Source organism: Hirsutella rhossiliensis (genome assembly GCF_020360975.1).
Source record: "Hirsutella rhossiliensis strain HR02 chromosome Unknown scaffold00005, whole genome shotgun sequence".
Taxonomy (NCBI): Eukaryota; Fungi; Ascomycota; class Sordariomycetes; order Hypocreales; family Ophiocordycipitaceae; genus Hirsutella; species Hirsutella rhossiliensis.
In genome coordinates, this window is record NW_025408671.1 from 4,498,826 (window position 1) to 4,520,232 (window position 21,407).

The following is a 21,407-nucleotide window of genomic DNA, read 5'->3' on the forward strand; positions in this document are numbered from 1 at the left end:
CATTCAAGCCTTGATCAGCGAAGTGTGGCCTCGCCGAGGTAGTGATATTTGAAAGCATTTCGACACCGGCAGAGTCTGTGAGAGCTGAGGACAGTGTGGTTCGACGAGATTCTGTTATGATCACTATCTTCTGGGGAAACATGTATTCATAAGGGGATCTCACAAGACGCCAGCAGAAGCAAACCCAGACTATGTGGATTCAAATAAGCAGTGTCCTTGGCGATGGCACGCAGACACGAAGCCGCTGCGGCAAGCAATGCAACTAACAAGGTCAGCCGCCAAAGGTACCTAGACAACGACTTAATGAAACCTAAACAGTCTTCATATTTATTCCCCGGGACGTTTCGGAACCCTAGAGAGTCGAGACGACAGCCCGCACGCTCGCAGCCGCCGGCGCCCTGGAGGCCGGAGCCGGACCGACCGGCCATTTTCCCCTCTAGGGAATCGTCCTGCGGCGAAGCATCTCAGCATTCCGCTGCCTAAGGGGACTATGCCACCGTCTGGGGCCGAACTGGGGGCGCACTGACGTATAAATGACGTTGAACCACGGCCTGCCGGTAGGAACTGGAGCGCCAGGTTGCCATCTTCATCAGCACAGCAAGGCTTAGACGTCCTTTTGCCTGGGGCAACGGTCTTCGATGCCTCGTTCTCTCGTCTGGTCGACATCTCCGAGGCCCCCAAGGCCCAAAATGGCTTCTCCAGCCATCGTCTATGACAGCTGAACAGCTACTTTCTAAGTTACTAGAGATCCAAGTAAGGCGAAACTCGGCAGCAGTATACATCTCGAATACTTGTCGAAAACTTTGAAAAAGGCACCGGTGGAGCTCGCTATCAACGGCGGTGCGTCCGGCAAGTTGGGCGAGACATCGGCCATCGACAGTTTTGCCAAGGTCTGGCAGCGGTGCATTATGCAAGCCATCGATGGAGGCATCGTTTCGTGAACAAGGGGGCTACGGCGAAGCCATTGTCTGCCGCCCCGACATACCGCTCCTAGTTTAAGTGTAGATAATCAGGAACAGAGGGCGTGAACTTGAGCCGGACGCTTGCGAGCCTGAAGACTGTCTCCTGTTTACTCGGGCATTGCTTGTTCTTGTCCGCAACTCTTGTTTTGTACGCGGGTTCCAGTACCGAAACATGAGCCAGAAGAGTGCTTCCTATTCCGTCTTCCAACTCTCGACCCACCATGTTATGAAGAGCGGCTTTCCGATCGAGTCCCGGCGCACAGAAAGTGCGTGCCTCTCATGGTCTGGTAGCAGGTTTGTTCCACCCTCCGCGCTGAACTTGTTCAGGAGTATTTGTAGCGGGACCAATACTGTCAATCCCTCGCATATCCAACGGCGATAGGAGGGTGGCCAAGACAACTGGCCTTCACTCTCAAGTTCCTATCTCGTCCACGCGTCAACAAGATGCTCCCACTCTCCACAACTTCATGTTACCTGCATATAGGAGTCAATGCGACGTACCAAGTGTCTATTCGAGTGTTTTAGTAGCTTAGATACATAGTTCCTGCTTCACTCAGCCGATGACCTCCAATCTCGAGCTCAACTCCCAAGTGGTGTCTTATGCTCTCGTCCTCGACGGGACAGTCCCCCGCTGCTAACTGGTCTGATGATCTAGCCCAATAATGATGCGATGGATAAAGTAGCCTTGTAAGATGAAGCCAAAATGGACACAGTAATCAAGCTATACCCGCTCTTGGTTCAACACGTGGCATCACTGCTCGGGGACGTAGGGATGGATGCCTGACAGACAGCCTGCCTCCACCGACTCCTCTAAGACGGGCATGACAGGTGGCCAAACAAAGTTCGCTCGGGATCGAAACTGTCCTCTCATTCACCATCAGAATCCAGCCCGCGACAGACTAATCAGGAAGTTCTTCCACCTCCCCACACCCATTTCCCGGACAAGACGGCACCCACGATCATGAGTTTACGAGAACCAAATACATCGCAAGCGGCAAGACCAGGTCAACACGCGTGCGCATGACTTTGATAGGCCGAGGCTGTTATTTACGAGGCTATCAACGATGGCTACACGCAATATACCCGCGGCACGAGCTTCATCCCGGGGCGACATCACGTCGCCGCGCTGCCGCCATCTTCCATGTTCCACAGCCCGGCCACCACACCTTCCAACCCGCGCTTCCCGTCCAGCATCCTCTTCATCCATGATCCCGACTACGCTCCACCACTTTCATCACATCCAAGCGAGCCCGCCGAGATGACATCGTCTGGCATCCATCACTAGGAGGGCTCTCGCGCTCTCGAAAACGCGCCACCACTTTCCGGAGAGATAAGGATATTAAAAAAGAGGGGGGGTTGCGAAAGTAACAAGCACGGGTCACCGAGCAGGAGGCCAAAAGAATATTGTTGAAAAAAAAATAACGAGGAACGGGGCCTCCTCTGCCCAAAGGTGGTGCCCGGCACGCGGTGAGGGTTGAAGTGCTGCAGATAAGACGCCGATGATGGCACGCGTCCATCGAAGGAGCGGCATTGCAATCACAAAAAAAGACTGTTTGGGTTGCGTGCCTGCCCAAGCCATCGATGCATTGTGCAAGGCGGCTGACGTGGCCATATCCAAAATAAATAAATATCGGCGGCGTCCCATCCTTCCGAGGATTGTCAAACGGCTCCACCTCAAGGGTATCCAAAAGTCATGAAGAGAAAGGAAATACATGGCTAAGCATATGGGCTTTTGTTGTTTCTTATGTCTCGATGCGTCACTGCGCATCGTTAGTTCCAGCCCAGGGAGTTCTCCGCGGCGACGGGGGCCGAGATGTTTGCGGTGCGGCCCGAGTTGCCCATGCCGCTGCGCCCGCTGCCGCGGCTGTCGCGGCCTCCAGCGCCGTAGCTGAAGTATTCGCGGCTGACCAGGGCGCCTCCCATCAGAGCCGGGCTTCCACCTCCGGTGTAACGCATCTCCGATGAGTTTTGGCTGTTGGTGACGGAGTTTGAACGGCGGTGAGACTGTTTCTTGCGCTTGTATCGTCTGGCAACAATGAACATGGCGGCGCCGTACATGAGGCTGAATCCCAGGGCCCCGGCGACGATGCCGCCCGTGGTCGCGGCCGACCGGGGAGTCGGCCCGTCGCCGGGCCCCGTGGTCCCGAAGGGATCTGTCGGCGGCTGTTCGTTGTTGGGAGGAACGGCGTTGTCCCCAGGCACCGCCCCGCCTCCATTGCCACCGCCGTCGCAGTATTTGCTCGTTATGTCATGCGGCTTGTAAATCTTGTCGGCGATCTTGTTCAAGGTTGCGTTTCCGCTGTTGTAGATTGGCGACGCCGCGAGTCGGAGATCCGTCTGAAGCTTGCTGACCATACCCTCGCCGTTCGGAAAGCTGACGTGGGCAATGGCGTTGCCCCACTCAGGGTCCTTGCACACCTCGACTCTGATACCCTGGATTTTCTCCGTGATGTCAGGGTTGGAGCTTGAATTCAAGCTCAGCGCGAGAAGCACAGGGAGCAAGTCGAGTGCCTCCATGGAAAAACTATATGTGGCTCCGTTGTCGTTGGGGTACTGAGGAGATACAACATCGTGGAAGCCGATAGTGATGTTTGCGGTGTCGTGAGCAGGCGGCGGATCTTTCTTGCCGGAAGTGATGTACTTGGGCACGCCAGTGGGGAACGGCTGGGGAGCAGGGGCCGTCGTGGGCTGACTTGGCGGCGTCACGGCCGTCAAGGACCCGGGAGCGGGGGCTTGAGGTGGCTTAGTTTCGGTCTGGACAGAGGTAGTGGCCGGGGGAGCTCTGGTGGGCGTCGTCAACGCGGTCGACGAATCCACCGGGTGGGGTGAGCCGCTTGGAGAGCCCAGACCCTTCGAGACCGATGAAGGCTGAGAAGAAGACGAAGGTGATATAGGTGAAGACGATTCCGAGTCGGTATTGGTGGGGCTCGCTGACTTGTGGGTGGCACTCGGAGTCGTTGACGGCAAGGTGACTGGCCCTGAGGGCAAGCTCTTCGTGTCTGCCGGGGTCGTGCTGTTGACGACGGGGACGTCAGAGGGTGCGCTCGGGATGTTGGTAAACGTCGGAGCAGTGGTCACGATCTCGGGGGTCGTCGAATTCACAACTGGTACTTCGGGAATCTTGTTGGTAGCGGTGGCTTTGGCGGATGAGATGTCTGTGAGGATGGGAACAGGCCGGCCCGTGGACTCGGACACGTCCTTGGGGTTCGTGTTGAGGGACGTGTCAGGCGAGGGCTGCGTGACAAGGCCGGGGGTGGAAGAAACCGGGAGCACCGAGCTGCGTGACGGCCCAAGACTGTCGTTAGGCGACACCACGGTTGGGTTCTCGGCGTGTACACTCTTGGCAGAGGAGGGCAGACCCGACGATTCGGTCGGCAGGACTGCCTTGGGCGAGGACCCAGTCGGCAGCACCGCAATCGGAGGTGGCAACGATGACTCGGTAGGAGGCTCGGTCGGCATCGCAGTCAAGCTGGCTGAGCTTGGGCCGGGCAAAATGTCGCCGACGGGCTCGAGCGGGTCCGAGATGGAAGACTTGGTAGTGCTGGGGATAGGCGCAGCGCTGCCGGTCGACTCGATAGGGGTCGGGCCACCATCCTTGTCAGTGTCGGACTTGTGCGTGTCGGACTTGTGCGTAGTATCGGAAACCGCGCCGCCGGTCGACTTGACGGGATCCGGGCTGCCATCCTTGTGCGTGCTATCGGGCTTGTCCGTGTCGGGCTTGTCCTTGTCGGGAACCGCGCCAACGGGCGAGGCCTTTGGCAATTCCGGCGTACCAGATTTGGACGCAATGACTGGTACAACGCCGCCGGTCGGGCTCACAACGGGATCAGGTTTGACAATGGTGCCCAATGGGTCTGAAGCCGTACCATCGAATGGCGTCCTACCGGAGGACTCTGTGATGCTAGTCTTGTCGGAAGGAAGCGGCAACAGCTTGCTGACCACCGGGTTGCTGACCACGGGGTTGAGGGGGTTCGGGATGACCGCCTCGGTGGACGAGTGTGGCACGACTGTGCTGCTGACGCCGGTGCCGATGTCGTCCGGGGCGCCACGCAGCGAGGTCGTGATGGGCGACGGACCGCTGACCGCGTCGGAGATGCCCCCCTCGGCAGGAACCGGGGGGGTAGGGGGCTCTTTGGACTCGGTGTCGGGCTTCGAGCTCGAACTAGGGGCCACAATGCCGGTCGGGGCGATGACGATGCTCGAGTACGAGGATGAGGTTGGCGGCCTGGAGCCATCCTGAGCATCCGAGTTCGGCTTGGGTGTCAGACTTGACGAGGTCTTGCCGGACGTGTGTGTGACGACGATGTTGGGAGGACTGCCGGTACCCTTGTCGGCGACGGTTGAAGCAACACGTGTTGTTGTGGTGTCCTCGTGCTCAGATCTCGAGGGGCCAGTTTTGCTTCTTAAGAGATCGGGGGGGTCGTCGCCGACCAGGTCCTTGCTCGCGGTGGTGCTCGTCTCGATTTTGCCGGGGGCGGCATTGTCGGGCGTGGAGAGGGCGTCGGTAGCGGGAAGGGACGAGTTTGAGAATTCCCGCTTGACTTGAAGGGGGAAGTAGATGCGTGGCCGGTCGGGTTCGGGTTCGGTCGCGACAAGACCGATCAAGGCCAGCGCCGTGGTGGCCGTGATGGATCTAATACGCATTTTTCGTCGAGATTCGAGTAGCGGGCTCTGGATTCATGGGTTGAAGCTTGGTGGACTAATAAGATTGATGAGATGAATATTGAAAATGGTATCGAAGCGATATGCTGCCATTGTTGTCAATGAAGGGGTCCCGACTACTGTAATGGAGTCGAGCACCGACCGTCAGAAACAGATGCAGCGAATGTACTTGACGTTGTATATCAACGAGCGGTTCTAAGCAAAGTCAGCCGCTGAACAAGGCCAGTGACGGTGCCTCCCCGGCGACCCTGTGCAGCGTCCAGTTCATTCCGGACTCTTCCCCAACGACGGCAAAGGTGGCACCCGAGGGGATCAAGTCGTCTGTAGACGGACACCATGGCAACGCAGGTTGAGAGGGTGTTGGTGGCTTGACTCACGGCTATTTACGAAGCGAGAAGCAAAGAGAAAAAGAGCGACTTGACGAAAAGTCGTCCAACGAGATTGGGTGCGAGCCGTCGAGACAAAACGATGTTCGTAACGGCGTTTCGTGGCCCGGAAGGAGGGCAAGACGTCGGATCTCGTAGAGGACAGACGGTTACTCGTCAAGAGGCATCTGTGGCGAGAAGCACTGGGAAGCCCCAGAACCTTCGGGACATGAAAGGAGGAGCGAATCGAGGTCGGGGGTGGCGTGGGCAAGAAGCGCAGGCGGCTCCGCCGTCGAAGGGGGAATCGTCGTCGTCGGCTGGCGATGTGGTTGGAAAATGGCGAATAGGAGTGACGAGAAGATTGGACGGGTAGAGGGGGGTAAGGGGGGGTCGAGGGAGAGAGAGATGGAGGAGGGCGGGGGAGGTGGTAAAAGGAGCGCGCGTCACGAAGAATGAAAAGAACGGCAAGCAAACGAAGGAATGAGGGCGACGGGTATGGAACCACGGGCACAGCAAGGGGTGGAGGAAACGACGCAAGACAGTGAGTGGGAGGACGAGACTGATGAGGGAGAGGAGCGGGAAAAGCGGAGAAAGGAAAAGAAAGGGGGCCGGGGGATGGATGGAAGTGGGTTTGGACGGTGAACGGACGACCACGGGCCATGTACTGTACTTGGCCGGGCTGGGGAGGTACCTACAGGCAGCACGCGCGTACTGGCCGGGAGATGGGCGCGGGATACGAGGGCATGGGGTGCAGAGGCCTTTACGCATGAGCACTCTACACGTACAGTACCTTAGGCTGGCGGGTACTTTAACCTAGGCGGTACTGGTACTTGGGTGAGGACGACAATTAGCCATACTGTACAGTACAGTTGTCTGCAGGTACGAGTATGTTAGGTAAGTAGTACCTAGCAGGTAGTCTGTACGGAGCAATTCGCTGTTTGGCTGCTGGCACCTTTCCTCTGGGATAGGTGCCCGCTACAGTGCAGCATGTACTTGCTCGATGCTGCCAGTACATGGCGAGAGGCGGCTCATTACATGGCTTGGGTCCCGCGGCGCCACTCAGGCACCAGCAACGGTGCTCTTGCCGAGGTGCGGTAGGCTAGAAAAGTAGCGCTACGGTCGCGTCAATGGCAGGCGAGAGAGGGAAAACAGGCCGCTCAGTCTGCCATCTAAGTCATGCTATAGAAAGGATGCAGAGTCACCTGGGGAGCCGCGTGAGTGAGAGTGGCGCGCCGGTGGTACCAAGGCGACGGAGCATGCACCGGCCGCCCAGCGCGGGTCAAGGCGGACGGACGGTTGGCCCCAGTTCTTTGTTTCATCTCACCTGCCCACTGTAGGTACTTGAGTGGACCGCTGATTTCATACCGCTCATTTGTACTGCGGCTCCGCACAATGCCCGGGCAGCTAATGTAGGTACCTCCCTGCCCTGAGTGGAGGGGATCCACCGGTTGGGCATAACGGGCCTCGCCAGCCAGCCCTTTTGTACACGGGGCGGGCAGCCGAGTAATGCGGTACTTTTGGGATCCAGGATGACGGTAGGAGGCCCGTCGCCGCGTGGAGCGGGGCAGCCAGGTTTGCTAATCCGGCGTACCCATATATGATGTGCACGCGGCGACATGTTTATCCTACAGTGTGGATCACCTGCAGTACACTGTCTCTCAGGTCCATGGAAGGCGTAGAATACCGCGCGGGGGGGCGGAGCAGGTCCTGCACGTTGCACTGGGGCCTTTGCCCGTCGCCGCATTCCAGTGGCGGTGGGCAAGGACTGACGCCCAGCCCCTTTGAACTGGGTGCCATTCATTCCATGTTCCTAGCGGCTGGGATTCGCGCCCGGGGGCTTGTGCTGGGTGGAGCCGGCACCACTGTGTCGAGGTTGCAGTGGTGGCACAAGTCCCTGCACACTGTGTCCTTGTCCGTCAATTCGAGCGCCCTTTTACATGCCTGAGCGTGGGCAGCAAGATTCCTTGGTTAGGGCAAGGTTCAACGGCGACAGGGGCCGTGACTGAACGAGTCCTTTTAGTCATGCGTATGCCGTACCTCGAGCTTGCGCGGAGCTTGACGGTGCTGGCCGGTACCGCGGAACTTGTCTAGGCGATACGGATAATTAGGGGGCAGCCAGGTTAAGACTCCGTACGGAGGACATGCAGTACGTTCAGGCCATTGTCAAGATGGCGGTGCTGCAACACGGCGATGCACCGCAGGGCAAGCGACCTGTCACTGCGATTGGTTCCGTCGAGGACTGTGTCTCGGCGACGGCGGAGGGTGAGGGTGGTGGAGTGGCTTAGGCAGACAAGCCATGTCGAGGATGATAGAAGTTCGCCGGCGGGTTGCCGAGAAGTCATCATGAATCAAGTCTTCCGGCTTGTGCAAACACGGGTTCGTCTGCTCAGCAGATGGCCGCCGTGGATGAGGGGTTGCCGGCTCGGGGATGTGCTTGATGCGGAGGCAGGTGTTCCACAGGCTTTATTTATTTCCTAGTGCGTTCTCGGTAGTCTACGGAGTACCAATGCTGATCAATTCTCTCCACCACTACATACAAACTACGGAGTACCGCCAGGCGCGTGAAGACGAGTGAGTGTTGCGCGCGAGATTGGACGCAGGATGGCTTTTTGGTTCCTGGATGCTGACGGGCTTGACAGGCTTCTAGATTGCACTACCGGCCACAAGGGCACCGGCATCGACGAGGCGGCCTGCGCGCTGCGGCGTCCGTGCCCCGGCGTCCGTGCCCCGGCGCCCCGCAAACAGGCCGTTTCATCGTGCGCCGAGCAATGTGCAGAGAGGGAGCGGTAGGAGGGAGGAGGGCAATGCCGCCAAAGGTCCAGATACTTGCGCCAGTTTGTTCGTGCGCATTGGACCACGAATTGGACATGAGACCCCTCCAAGATGCTGGTACTGGTCAATACAGAGAGAGAGAGGCTCTCATGGCGCCATTTGGTGCCGGGGAATAGGGGGTGTGGGGGTGCCAGCACGTGTGGCCGGCTGTCTGTCTCGCATCGCCGTGCCTTTAATCACCCAGAGCAAGGGAAACCAAGAACCTCCCCCGGCCGCCTCAGGTCACTCGCCGGTGTGCCTGAGGGAGCCAAAAGGTCGGATGACAAGCTGCTGCTGTGCGCATTCCGGTGTTGTGTAGGTACGTATTCGTATGTGCATGTATCTCCTGTACCGTCAAGCCCCGCCTTGGCTGCACTGTGTACGGAATGACAGGTACAGTACTTTTCCACATGGGACGAAACTTGCCACAAACACGTAATTCTTGACATACATGACCTACAGTACAATAGCATTGTGCGGCACAATGCCAGCCAAAAGAGTACTTACTTGGTGTACTTCGTAAAATACCTCGTAATCGTGGGCCTGTTTCCACGAGGCCGGCCGGCTTCGACAAAGGGACCAAAATAGAAGACGCGAGGCCGACACAAAGAAAGCATGCCCCTTTTGGCGCTGCATGTCTAGCTGTGTTCCAGACGGGTTTTCTTCTTGTTCCTGCATTAGAGCCCGTGGTCTAGTAGGTAACATACTACACTACGCGCGCGTGTAAGAAGAGCCCGAGTGCTTACGCGGTGCAGCGTCATCACAATTCGACAGCTCACGGCCTTCATTTCCCGGCCTGGCAACTCACATCTGTTCCCTTCCTCATCTCGGCCTCAAGCTACTTTGGACCAACCCCCGAATTGACCCTGAGGGTCAGCCTCGCATGACAGAGATTGGACCCAATGGCTTGGCTGCGCCCCCAGCCCCATCCGCTGGCTAGACGATAATCTCTCATAAACAACAAACCCCCGCCCCGACTCTATGCAAGTGCATCATGTCAACCATACGTATCCGTACTTGCTTTGCTACTTCGTATAGATTGTCCGCGCCGAGGCCCCGGCAAAAAACACCACCAATCGGCAAACTATAGAAGCCTCAAGCCAAAGACTCTTTTTTCCCTTCACCTCGGTCCGTGATTTTCTCTTTGCTTTTCCTCTTTCCCAAGTTTCTGACTTGCGGGGGACAAGCACTGGAGACAAACAAGTAGGAAAAGGGCTCGCCTCACCCGACAATCTCCGCGAAACAGGGCCCCCCCCCTCTGGTTTCTCAGGGGTCTGGCTGCGCCGCGGATGAGACACCCCAAGACGTTGCGGGTAGCCCTACGAATAACTCCAACATGACCTGCCCAAAGTACTGCGTGGAATAAGAATAGATGCCATCGCCCGTCGGGCATACGCCACCCGCCACGCCCGGGCTTGGCTTGGCGTGCCGGCCTGGAAGAAGCAAGCAGGCAAATAGCCAGCAAAGGAGCGAACGTGCGTTGCGTCCGTGCCTTGAACGTGCACGCACCCAAGTATGTACATATTTCCACAGCTTTATCACAGTAGCTGGCAAACTCTCAATCCACGGGCAAAAAAGACAAACGGCCCGCCGGCTACGCATCGACATCTCTCGGCGGGCCGTGAGTAAGCAGACGCGCTCCAGGACAAAGGGGATATGTTGCCTGCGTGCGTGCAGCAGCAAAAGCAACATCCCCAAGGCTTGTTGATGCCGGGCCGTTGCTCCGTCCGGGGCGGGCTGTATCAAGTGCGTACAATCTGTCCGAATAACAGCATACAGTAACTTACGGTATCCAGTCGAAACTCATGCCCCTGTCCGCCTTCATCTCATCCATACAGTAATTACAAAGCACGGGCAGACAATCTCTCGTGTCCGCCGGCCTGTGTGTGCCAGTGCGGGCTAACGACGAGACTATCTAATAATCATCAACGCCTACTTGGCGTATTCCGTTGGTCAACCACTTCTTTTCTTGGCTCGTGATCCTCCTGCCAACGACTCGTTCACCAGGTCCACCCTCAAATTGCTCTCTCGGGCCGCCCTCTGGCTGACGACGACGCAGTCCGGGCAGGGCCCGGTAAGCAGCTCCTCTCTCGTCCCTGACTCACATCATGTTATTCCTCGTCGTCAAGGCTCCTCATGTCTCGTGGCCTCGTCAAAACGCGGCAGCCACGTGTTCTTGTCCAAGCCAGCTCTCCTCGCCTGCTCCTGAGAAAAGCAGGCAAAATCATCGCACTCCCTGGTCACTCCACACAAGCAGTCCATGTCCTTGAGCTGATGAGGACGTGTCACTTACCGAGCCTATGGCTCTGCCCTGATGGCCAAGCCATGGTGCGTCCTGTAACGTACGTGATGCAACACACGAAAGAACGTACCGGGCACCAGATCGCACGCCTCCCGCGATGCTCACCGTAACCACAATCCGGTCTCCGCGAATACAGTACTTGGGCAGCACTGTCCAGGACAGCACGGTGCGAGGATGCATACACACAAGCACAGTAAGCCGTGATGCATGCATGTGTTGTTGGTCGCCACCCCCCGGCACCCATCTCGTGTCACCTGCCTTGTCCGGAAGCCGTCATCAGAGTTTCTGCCATCTGCGTTGCACAGCAGAGCCAGCCGGAAATGAAACATGCCGCCTTGTGCTCCCAACTACCCCTGAATGTCGATGTGGAGGCCGTCCGTCTCTTGGCCCAGTTTGCTCTGCCACAGAAGCCAACCGATCACGGGCACCTGAACTGTCCGAGCCTCCGAGGTGTCAGGTTTAACAAGGTATGAATTCGTTTACTCCGTAGCATTTGAGGTTCCAGATTTCACCTCTTCGGATTGAACATCATTATCACTGGTCCGTGGATCCGGAAAGCCAGCCAGGGCCGTGCTGACAGGGCGCAGGACAGCAGGGCTGCAGTGTTTCGAGAGAGCCACACTCCCGACGTTGATGGTTGGCAGCCCGCGGGACTGCCACGTACTGTAGTCTGGTAGTCAGGCGGTAGCGATGCGGAGAGCCGCGCCCCATCTCCAGCTTCAACTCGTTGTACTGTACTTGCTTGAGCTGAAACCCGGCACGAGTGAGGCTGTCCTGTCTGCTGCGGCATGGCAGTTCTGGTTTAGCATGCAGTGCGTTGCCACGGTCATGGTCATTGCACGAATAAACCACGTACGTGTCTTCGTCCTTTGCCGGCCCTCTCGTGTTCCACTGGCTTTTTAATGCTTCCAGGCGCGTTTCCGCATCACCACTAGTCGCCTCCCCTCGACCAAGTTGCAAAGGCGTTTCAAACCGGCGAGGTTCCATGGAAACGCAGCCACGGGAGAAGAATGTAGGTTGGAGTGAGGATCAGGTGTGGAGAGGCCACCAATGGTGACCGAAAAAAAGGAATCACAAAAGGTACCGCAGCCTTTGCCAGCGTGAGGTTGTGCCGGGCCTGGCATCCGCCGTCCGGCCTCCCCCCGGCCGGTGATCCGGGTCGGAGGCGGGCTGGGCGGGCGGAAGGCGAGGCACGGCGAGGCCCGGATCGGCAGTCTCCACCACCGGGGCGAGAGCCTTATGTAAGCCGCGCGAATCGTGCGACTCGGCGGCCCCGAGAGCCACTCTGAAGTCTAAAAAGGAAAGTCTTTGGCCACCAGTCGGTCCTCTGGGGTTTGCACGAGTAATGCTCTCCATTTGCTCAAAGATTTTGAAGAGCGCAGCAGAAAACAGCAGCGAGAGCGGCGAGCGCGCAAATGGTCGGGCCGCCGCCGCGAGTGAAACGCGAGGAGTCGACATTCGGGGCCTAGTGCGACGGCTGACCTTAGGTAAGGGGCGAGGACAGTCGCTTTGCATTCGCTTTGCATGCCCTACAATCTCGCTCCCTCTCGTCCTTTTCCTCTCTGCTGCCTCTTCGCGCCAACCAACATACCTTTCGTCTGTCCCTCCCTATCCGACCCCGGGCCAGCAACACAACAAACTCAACAGGTCCAGCGGGGGCGACTAAAGACGCCCACGCCCAACGCCACCGCCATGGCGCGCCGCCAGCACCTCACCCTGACGCTCCTCGTCGTCATCGCACTCTTCTTCAGCATCTCCTACCTCTACGGCGGGCCGGGCTCAGTGTCGGCCCACGATGCCGCACGGCTGCTCAGGAGCGTTCGCGACAACGCGCAGTCGCCCCTGTCAAAGGTCCCCACCAGCTTCAAGCCCGCCTCGCACGTCGAGGCCAAGCCCGGCCCGGCCTCTGAGCTGAGCGATGCTCCCGGCAGCCTCCTCGACGGGGAGTCGATTGCGCCCAAGCTGGAGAACGCGACGCTAAAGTAAGGCCGCCCTTTGCGCCGTGATGCCAGACCCCCCCGCTGACGGCCCGCTGCAGAGCCGAACTGGGCCGCGCGACCTGGAAGTTCCTCCACACAATGGCCGCCAAGTACCCCGAGAAGCCGACGCCCGAGGACCGCAAGACATTCGAGCTCTTCTTCCTCTCCTTTGGCAAGCTGTACCCGTGCGGCGACTGCGCCAAGCACTTCCGCGCCCTGCTCAAGGAAATGCCGCCGCAGACGAGCAGCCGCAATTCGGCGGCCGGGTGGCTTTGCGAGGCGCACAACCGCGTCAACAAGCGGCTTCAGAAGCCCATCTTTGACTGCAATAACATTGGCGACTTTTACGACTGCGGCTGTGGCGACGACAAGGGCAAGGACAAGAAGGGCAAGGACACGGGCAAGAAGGGCAAGGACACGGACACGAAGGACAAGGCCACGGCCGACAAGAAAGAGGGCCGGGATGCCGAGCCCGCCGACAGCTCCAAGACGGCGTCCAAGGGCAAATGAGCTACAAGCATGGACCTGGCGAGGCATTGTACAGTGATTGGCAAAGACACGGCGTTTGGCTGCAGACAGCATTGATAGAATATTTTCTGGTCGTGGGACACGGCTGTGCTGAAATCCGGCTGAAACAACGCCCCTGTTCCTCCTCTATATGCCTCGTCTAGCATGCATGATGGGCCGGCCGCTCGTCGTATGATGTTGCTGCGCCGTGAAAAGCGTCAATGCCAAGGACACTGATGTGGGCCCTTCGTTCAAGCACAAGCTGATGATGCTGGAGCCAAGTGTCGGTGCCCGCTCTGCTTACCAAAGCCCGTAGTAGAGAGCCAATGCTCACGTGACTTTGCAGATGACACCACGCCTGGTAGCTCGGCGCGCGTTCCCAGAGCTGCCTGAGCTTCCACCTCCAGCCGACAGCTCCAGCCCAGCCGCCGACGACACCACGACGAAGCGGCAACCGGCCATCCTCATCCGACGCCCCTCCACCTCTCTGGCCCGCCACTCACTTCTAGATACCAACTCTCACAATCTCCTCACCCGCAATCATGGACTTTGGCCACAGCGGCGTGCTCAACGAAGGTGAGAACCGGGCGCTGGCCATTGCCGTCGGAGGAACAGCTGCTGATGGCTCGGGCCAGATGGAATCCACGTCGACATGGATCGCCTGAAGAAGGGCGAAGTCAAGTGAGTCCAGCGAAACCGGCTGCCGCCGTGGCGGAGTACTGACCACTCTCACTTGTCTAGCTTGGGAACCTCCATCATGGCAGTCACCTTCAAAGACGGCGTCATTCTCGGTATGTCGCGCCATTTGGGCACACTCCTATGTCCGCAGCACTGACGAGCCGGGTGCGCAGGCGCCGATTCTCGGACAACGACGGGCGCCTACATTGCGAACCGCGTGACGGACAAGCTGACGAGGGTTCACGACACTATCTGGTGCTGCCGATCGGGCTCGGCCGCCGACACACAGGCCGTGGCAGACATTGTGCAGTACCAGCTGGGGCTGTTTGCCATGCACAGCGGCAAGCCCCCCATGACGCAGACTGCGGCGTCGATATTCCAAGAGATTTGCTACTCCAACAAGGATCGCTTGTCGTAAGTCGGCTCGAGGAGTGGAGCTGCAATTGCGGAATGGCAAGGCGGGCACAGGCGCTGACGATTCGCGCCACTACAGGGCTGGTCTGATTATCGCTGGTTGGGATGAACGGTTCGGCGGCCAGGTCTACTCGATCCCCCTTGGCGGCTCGCTACACAAGCAGGCGTACGCGATCGGCGGCTCCGGGTCGACCTACATCTATGGCTATTGCGACGCCAACTGGAAAGAAGGAATGGAGCAGGCCGAAGCCGTCGACTTTGTCAAGGGGGCGCTCCGGGAGGCCATCAAGTGGGACGGCAGCTCGGGCGGTGTCATTCGCATGGTGGTCATGACCAAGGACGGCGCGGACAGGCACTTGTACTTGCCCGACACGGACTACAAGGTGCGGCAGTAATGGACACTCTCACGGGATGCGGGGGGACGCGGGAGTCGCGGGAGTCGCGGGAGTCGCGGGAGTCGCGGGAGCCAAAGGCACGTCGAGGCCAAGACGAGACAGACTCGAGGCCCGGCAGCCGAAGGAGGAGAGGGGACCGATGTCCCCGACACCAACAAGACCCGGATCGCATCTGTATTATATATAGCCTTTCGGAATGAGAAAATGGAACGAGCACCTCGAAGCACGTCACCAGTCGGAGAGAGGTGGAATGAAGGATGATGGTTTCTCAGCAGCCGAGTCTGGTTGGATGGCATTAGCAGGTGTCATCTGTAGAAGTCAAGAACAAGGGAGCTCTATGTGACAATGAGCCGGCCTTGAAATCTCATTCGGGGGCTTGTGTTTGCATCTTGCTTGGACAAGGGGAAAAGGAGCGAGAGAAGAGAGTGGAGGGAGTCGCCGGCGACTTTGGCCTGCATGGGTTGCAGCATTTGGCGGTGAGTGTGCAGACAGACAGCCACATCGGGGGGATCGAGGATGGCCCCCTTTTAGCCCCGTGAAATACTGTCTCGGGAAAGAGTAACATGAGAGAGAAAGAAGAAAGAGGTGCACCCATTACTCAAGGTCCGTGTTTGTGACCACCACAGGCCCCTACCCATGGACCGGCCGAACCTGGACCGGAGCCGGAGTCGGTGCCCGAGGCCGGTACAGGGTAGCTGACGACTGCTCAAGATGTAGCCACGCGCACTCGTTCTTGTCTTGAGCAATCATCTTGGAGTGTACAGCAAGTAAGTTACTACGTAGAAGGAGAGAGTACAGTATAGGGGGGAGGGCGAGAAAGGGGGTGAGGTGTCAGCTTGCAACCCTCGGAGCTCTGCAGCCGCCCACGTGTAGTCGGCTTGGCCTGCATTGCGTCCCGCCCACGGTCCTCGATCAGGCGTGCCGGAGGGGACGTAAAGGGGCTGTGGTATGTGTTTGTGCAGCGGAGAAGAGGGAAGTGAGTCTGGTGCCTACCATGACAGCATCGCGCAGCATGGCCGCCTTGGCTGAGCGTGCTGCAGCTGTCAGTGGCGATGGTGGGCGGCTGAGCAAGGCCCCCTGAGGGGTGAGCTGGAGAAAAGTTGCCACCGGCTGCGTCACGTCCCCCCCTGAGGGGGAGCATAGCCTCTCTGTTCTGCCGATGACGATGGCCTGCCTGCGAGCTCAGCCTGCGTGTTCGGCCTGCGTGTTCAGCCTGCGTGTTCAGCCTGCGTGTTCAGGGTGCCGTGTCGAGCTAGTCAATCGAGTTTGTGGGTGCTCTCGAGATATTATTGCTGGAGGCGAGAGGCGGACAGAGCTGTTTTCTTTCCTGCCCTGTTCTCAAGGAGCATCATTCTCTGCACTGAAGACAAGGCAGTGTCCTGACGGCCATGCTGTAACTTACAGTCCTGTCCCTCGCCGCTCAGACTGCATGTGCGGGGGGGGGGAGGCTCGGCTCGGCGGCGTTCAGACGCGACTTGAAGACGCGGTGAATGGCGAGTGAAGAGGGAGACGGGCGTCTTGCAGTGCTCTGTACTCGGTCTGCTAGCGCCTCACCTTGTGCAGCAGGACAGACATGCAGCAACGGCATGATAATTCGGGTGCCTTTCAGCGAGCACAATGAATGGCCGGCCTTGCGAGATGGAGCCTGTGCTTGTGCTGGGCACCAGCACCGGCGACAGAGGCAGAGCCCACTGTACTTACTGTACACGGCACTCGAGCCCCCACTGAAGGGCGCTGCTACATACGATACTGTACATGGACACGGTGGTTGCTGGCCTTTTGCCTCCTTCACCATCACCATCATCACCATCATCCTCATCCTCGTCATTTCTCGCCCTCGTCCTCATAGCATCCTCCTCCATCCTTCTCCGGGTGCTCATTGTCGTCCCCGTTTCTCATCTGGCCCTGGAGAGACGCTGCCCCTCCTCTTTCCGCTTGTCATCGCCCCTCCGTTCCGACCCGGTTCTTCCCCGTCCAGTCTTTTCTCCCTCGTCCTCGTCGTCTGGCTCTCTCCCTTTTTTTGCTTCCTTCTGTTCCTTTCCCCTTCGCCAAACAGCGACTGTCGTTGCTCACGCACTGCACCTTGGGCCTTGCTCATCTTTTGCACCTACACAACCTACCTACTAACATTACCTACCTATTATTACCCGCTAAAAAGGTACCACCTTACCTTTGCCTTACCTTGCCTTTTGCCTTACCTCAGCTGTCTCTCCTCTCTCGTCTCCTCTCTCTCTCTCCCCCTCCACCTGGCTCCCGCGATGCCATGGCAGCTGTAATTGGCGACCTGGTTCCTGACGTCGCCCGCTTCCGTGGCCTGCTCGTGAACCCTTCATCGCTCCAGCGCCCGCAAACCCACGGCGCTCCCTCGCCCCGGCGCCGCTCCACCGCCAGCAGCAGCGGCGGCCGCCCAACGCCCGCCACGCCACCGCGCCCTCTTCCTCGTCCTCCGCCGTGCCGACCAGACGCGCCCGGATCGGCACCCGCAGCTCTCGCCGACCAACAGGCACGAGGACCGTCAGCAGCCGCGCCAAGGCCGCCGCCCTCATCGTCTGTGCCCGCCCCTGCGACCCCGCAGCCCGACGCTTTCATCGGTGGCCCCTCGCGAATCCCCTCGCCGCCGCCCTCGTCGTCGCCCGCCGCCGTCGCCGACGATGAGAAGGACCCAGCATCCATGGCTTCCACGACCCAAGACGGCGCTCTGCCTCTTGCCCGCGCCCCCCATGCCGCCCCCCATGCCGCCCCAATGAGCGCGCCCCCGAGACGCCAGCGCCATCAGCCGTCGCCGCCCGCCGATGACTTTCAAATACCATCCTCCACCTCTCACCGCTACCCGCTGTCCGACGCCGCTCACCCGCCAGCCCAGGGCCCCCAGCACCAGGTCGTCGTCCACGTCCGCGACCTCGCCCACGTCCAGACCCTCGCCGGCCCCCGGAAGCTGGGCGCAAACGGCCCCGGCGTCGCGCCCGCTCCCCACACCAAGTACGAGATCAGCGCCATGCCCATGGGCGACATCATCGAGATGGTGGCCGCGCTCCTGACCAAAATCACCACCACAAACGACTTGCAGCACGACGCCCTGCAGCGCAACGCAGCCCACCAGCAGCAGGCCAGCCAGACAACCGACTCCCCCGGCGGCTCCAACATGAGTCCCCTGAGCCACTCGGTCCTCGCCTTTCACGGCAAAAACGTCCCGGCCATCACCATCCTCAGCTACCTCTCCCGCATCCACAAGTACTGCCCCACCACCTATGAGGTCTTTCTGAGCCTGCTTGTCTACTTTGACCGCATGACGGAGCGCGTCAACGACATGGTTGTCAAGGCCGACGACGCCACGGCGCAGTCCCATCCCTCCCGCCAAGACTCGGCCATGAGCGACGACGCCCCGCCCGCCGCCAGCGATGCCGACGAGAGCGATTCAGACCTCGCCGACGACGACAACGACGAGCAAGTGGCCAACTCGGCCGACGCGCCCTCCCGCCAGCAGAGCGGCAGGGTCATCACCGTCCCCGAGATGCAGTCTGGCGCCGCCGGACCCGTGACGTGCTTCGTGGTGGACAGTTTCAACATTCACAGGTTAATCATAGCCGGCGTCACCTGTGCCAGCAAGTTCTTTTCCGACGTCTTTTACACAAACTCGAGATATGCCAAGGTACGTTTCCCCCTTGACGCACAGTTCCTCGGGTGTCCCATGCCCATTGGTCTCGTCCAACATGCTGACCATGCGCTCCTCGCAGGTCGGAGGGCTGCCCCTCGCCGAACTCAACCATCTCGAGATCCAATTCCTCGTCCTCAACGACTTTCGCCTGGCCGTGCCCGTCGAGGACCTCGAGGCGTATGCCACCATGCTGGTCGAGTTTTACGCCCGAGAGGTGATTGAGCAAAGGGCAGCGCCTGGACTGGGAGAGTAGGCCACGGCCACGATTAGGGGCACAGCGCCGAGCGGTGAGACAACTGGCTGCGAGCGGCCACGGGCAAGGCGGCCTTGCAATACCACGCGGGGCTTTCTCGCTGCTCGGGTGTCTGCGCGACGCCAGCCTCTCATTCTCTGGCAACCGACGCCCCGAGAGACCCAGGAGTCGGACGACGGGCAATTGCACCATTAAATCGCCTTGTGCGCCCGGCAAGGCGCCCTCGTGGTAGCACGGGTATCAAGGGGGGAGGCCTGGTGGCTAGAGTCGCACAAGGTTACCGAAAGACGCCAAGGGCAACGGGATGACGGCTTGTGTGCCACCTCGTGCAAAGACCAAGAATAGAGCCGATGTTACACCAAAGACCTGTACGAGCTTGCAGGGCCACGGCAGGGGAGGGGAACGCCAGGTGTTTGGTTAGACAGAGAGTGGCTTGCGGACGACGGCGCGGGACGGGGAGTCAATTCCAAGTACAGATAGACTTGCACGACGAGCGATTCAGGGGCAGGGACACCGATAGGCGTGAATCAACGATGCGGCGCAATGCCCCGGGCCGTGGGACGCGAAAGCATGGCGAAGAGTCTCGGGAGAGTGCGGCATTTCTGTCTGCTCACGCGGGAGACTGGCTTGGCGACGAGTGACACGAGCATGGCATTCGGCTGGTCCGCGTTTCGTAGGCGATTAAAGCAAGGAATAATAATTGCTCACTCCAACCATTGTGTGTCCTGATTCCACCCACTCCGGCCTGTTTCACATGGCATCCCAAAGGAAGCTCTTGGCCCTCGACTCTATCAGGGTTCTCGATTCCATCAGACCAGCCAGCAGGGAGCCCGTGGAAAAGAGCTTCCCCTTTACTGCTTCACGTCCTGTCATATCCTCCCGTCCCGGCCCCGACCTTCATCTCACCCCGCCGAATCGAAAGCACATCTGCGTTTGTCGCGTTGGAAATCTTCAAAGACAGCCCCAGCCCATCCCGTACTCGAAGGAAATGGAGTATAAAGCACACACATAGAAAGACAGGAAAGCAGGAGAAAACCGGCAGCACACCCGAGACCCCTTTATAGACAGTGATGAGTAGATAGGAGTTCAGGGAAAAGGCGAGGGAACAGAAAACACCTGATATGCATCATGAGATTCGTGAAGACTGTCGACGAGGCAGAAAAGCAGTCAAGGAAAAAACACAGAGTTACGCCATCGTGTGTCGTCGTGTCATGCCGAGAATGAACGCCTAGCCGCCACCCCCTTGCTCATCCCATTCTCTCCGAAGACTGAGTGAAGGGAAGAGGGAGAAGTGAGAAATAAAAAGATGTGAAAAGCCGTAGTAGCCCCCCGTAAGGGTTGCGAGTGAAGGCAAGGGGAAAGAGTTGGAAAACCCCCTTTGGGCCGTCTTTTCTCTGCCGTCTCATAGATTCGACTTTGCCTTTACAGCGGTGGACCACGTCTCGAGGGGGTTGTCGAAGATGACCTCTGCATTCTCCATCTTGACGCCCAGCTGCCAGCGCCCAAGGCCCGGCCAAAAGTTGTCATGCTTGCCGCCGCCGTCGTCGTCATCGGCCGTCTTCTGCTGCTGCTGCTGCTGGGCCATGTCGAACCAGCCGACGCGCGTGTTGCGGCTGTACTGCTTGGGCACAAACGAGAGCCAGCGGTCGGTGCCCGGCAGCTCGCCCTGGCTGCCGGACCCGCGCGGCAGCGGCGGCATGACAATGGTGGTGTTGAAGCCGAGGTAGCCCAGCCAGCGCGTGGCAAAGGGGAAGGCGGGCGCGTAGGCGACGGGCGCAAACGAGGCCTGGAAGAAGGGCGCGGCGCTGGGGCGCGACTCGGAGGCGTCGCCCGAGACGTCGTGAGGATACACCTTGACGGTGACGGCGTCGTTGGGGCCCAGGTCCCAGTCGAAGCGGGCCAGGTGCTTGGGGCAGCCCCAGTCTAGTAGCTGCGTGTTAGTCGAGGCGGTCCCAGGCCTCGGAGCACGAGAAGGGGGATCAAGGCATACTGACTGATGCGGCCGTTGTAGCACGACTGCTTCTGCGAGACGTAGATGCGCGAGATGCGCGGGTTGCACCCCTTCTCCGGCCGGCCGGCGGGCCCCCGACGGGTCCAGTCAAACGAGCCGGGCACGACGAGCATCTCGTCGTAGGGCCCGACGGGCGAGTCGCGGTAGCGGATAATCTGGATCATGCCGAGCCCGCCGACGGGCCGGCTGCCCCGCGGGTTCGCAAACTCGGCACCGGCCTCGAGCGGCGAGTAGGCGTGCCCGGGGAGCTTCTCGTCGGCCCGGGACGGCGCCGGCGACCAAAAGGAGACGCAGTAGACGTCGCCGGTGACGCGCCACGGCGGCGGGATCAGCTCGATGGGCTCCGGGGCCGGTGCCCGCCGCGGCACGGGGGAGACGGCGCGGGGCGGGACGATGGTCGTGGTGGACGTCAT

At 59.5% G+C, this 21,407-nt stretch overlaps 5 protein-coding genes across 5 annotated transcripts; 3 read left to right on the forward strand and 2 right to left on the reverse strand.

Annotated features, from left to right (window-relative positions):
- Window positions 1–2,732: 2,732 nt before the first annotated feature.
- On the reverse strand, window positions 2,733–5,606 carry HRG_05982 (uncharacterized protein; the record flags this gene model as incomplete). Its single annotated transcript, XM_044864453.1, has 3 exons — window positions 2,733–5,124; window positions 5,170–5,216; window positions 5,394–5,606. The coding sequence occupies 3 exons, from the start codon at window positions 5,604–5,606 to the stop codon at window positions 2,733–2,735; spliced, it is 2,652 nt and encodes an 883-aa protein (XP_044720985.1).
- Window positions 5,607–12,794: 7,188 nt separating this feature from the next.
- On the forward strand, window positions 12,795–13,591 carry HRG_05983 (erv1 / alr family domain-containing protein; the record flags this gene model as incomplete). Its single annotated transcript, XM_044864454.1, has 2 exons — window positions 12,795–13,084; window positions 13,141–13,591. 2 exons carry the CDS (start codon window positions 12,795–12,797, stop codon window positions 13,589–13,591), a joined length of 741 nt encoding a protein of 246 aa, XP_044720986.1.
- Window positions 13,592–14,130: 539 nt separating this feature from the next.
- Window positions 14,131–15,075, forward strand: HRG_05984 (proteasome subunit domain-containing protein; the record flags this gene model as incomplete). Its single annotated transcript, XM_044864455.1, has 5 exons — window positions 14,131–14,164; window positions 14,224–14,269; window positions 14,330–14,379; window positions 14,440–14,680; window positions 14,760–15,075. 5 exons carry the CDS (start codon window positions 14,131–14,133, stop codon window positions 15,073–15,075), a joined length of 687 nt encoding a protein of 228 aa, XP_044720987.1.
- Window positions 15,076–17,338: 2,263 nt separating this feature from the next.
- Window positions 17,339–18,983, forward strand: HRG_05985 (cyclin domain-containing protein; the record flags this gene model as incomplete). The annotated part of the gene is made up of 2 exons (XM_044864456.1): window positions 17,339–18,724; window positions 18,810–18,983. The coding sequence occupies 2 exons, from the start codon at window positions 17,339–17,341 to the stop codon at window positions 18,981–18,983; spliced, it is 1,560 nt and encodes a 519-aa protein (XP_044720988.1).
- A 1,402-nt stretch (window positions 18,984–20,385) lies between these two features.
- Window positions 20,386–21,407, reverse strand: HRG_05986 (uncharacterized protein; the record flags this gene model as incomplete). Its single annotated transcript, XM_044864457.1, has 2 exons — window positions 20,386–20,906; window positions 20,978–21,407. 2 exons carry the CDS (start codon window positions 21,405–21,407, stop codon window positions 20,386–20,388), a joined length of 951 nt encoding a protein of 316 aa, XP_044720989.1.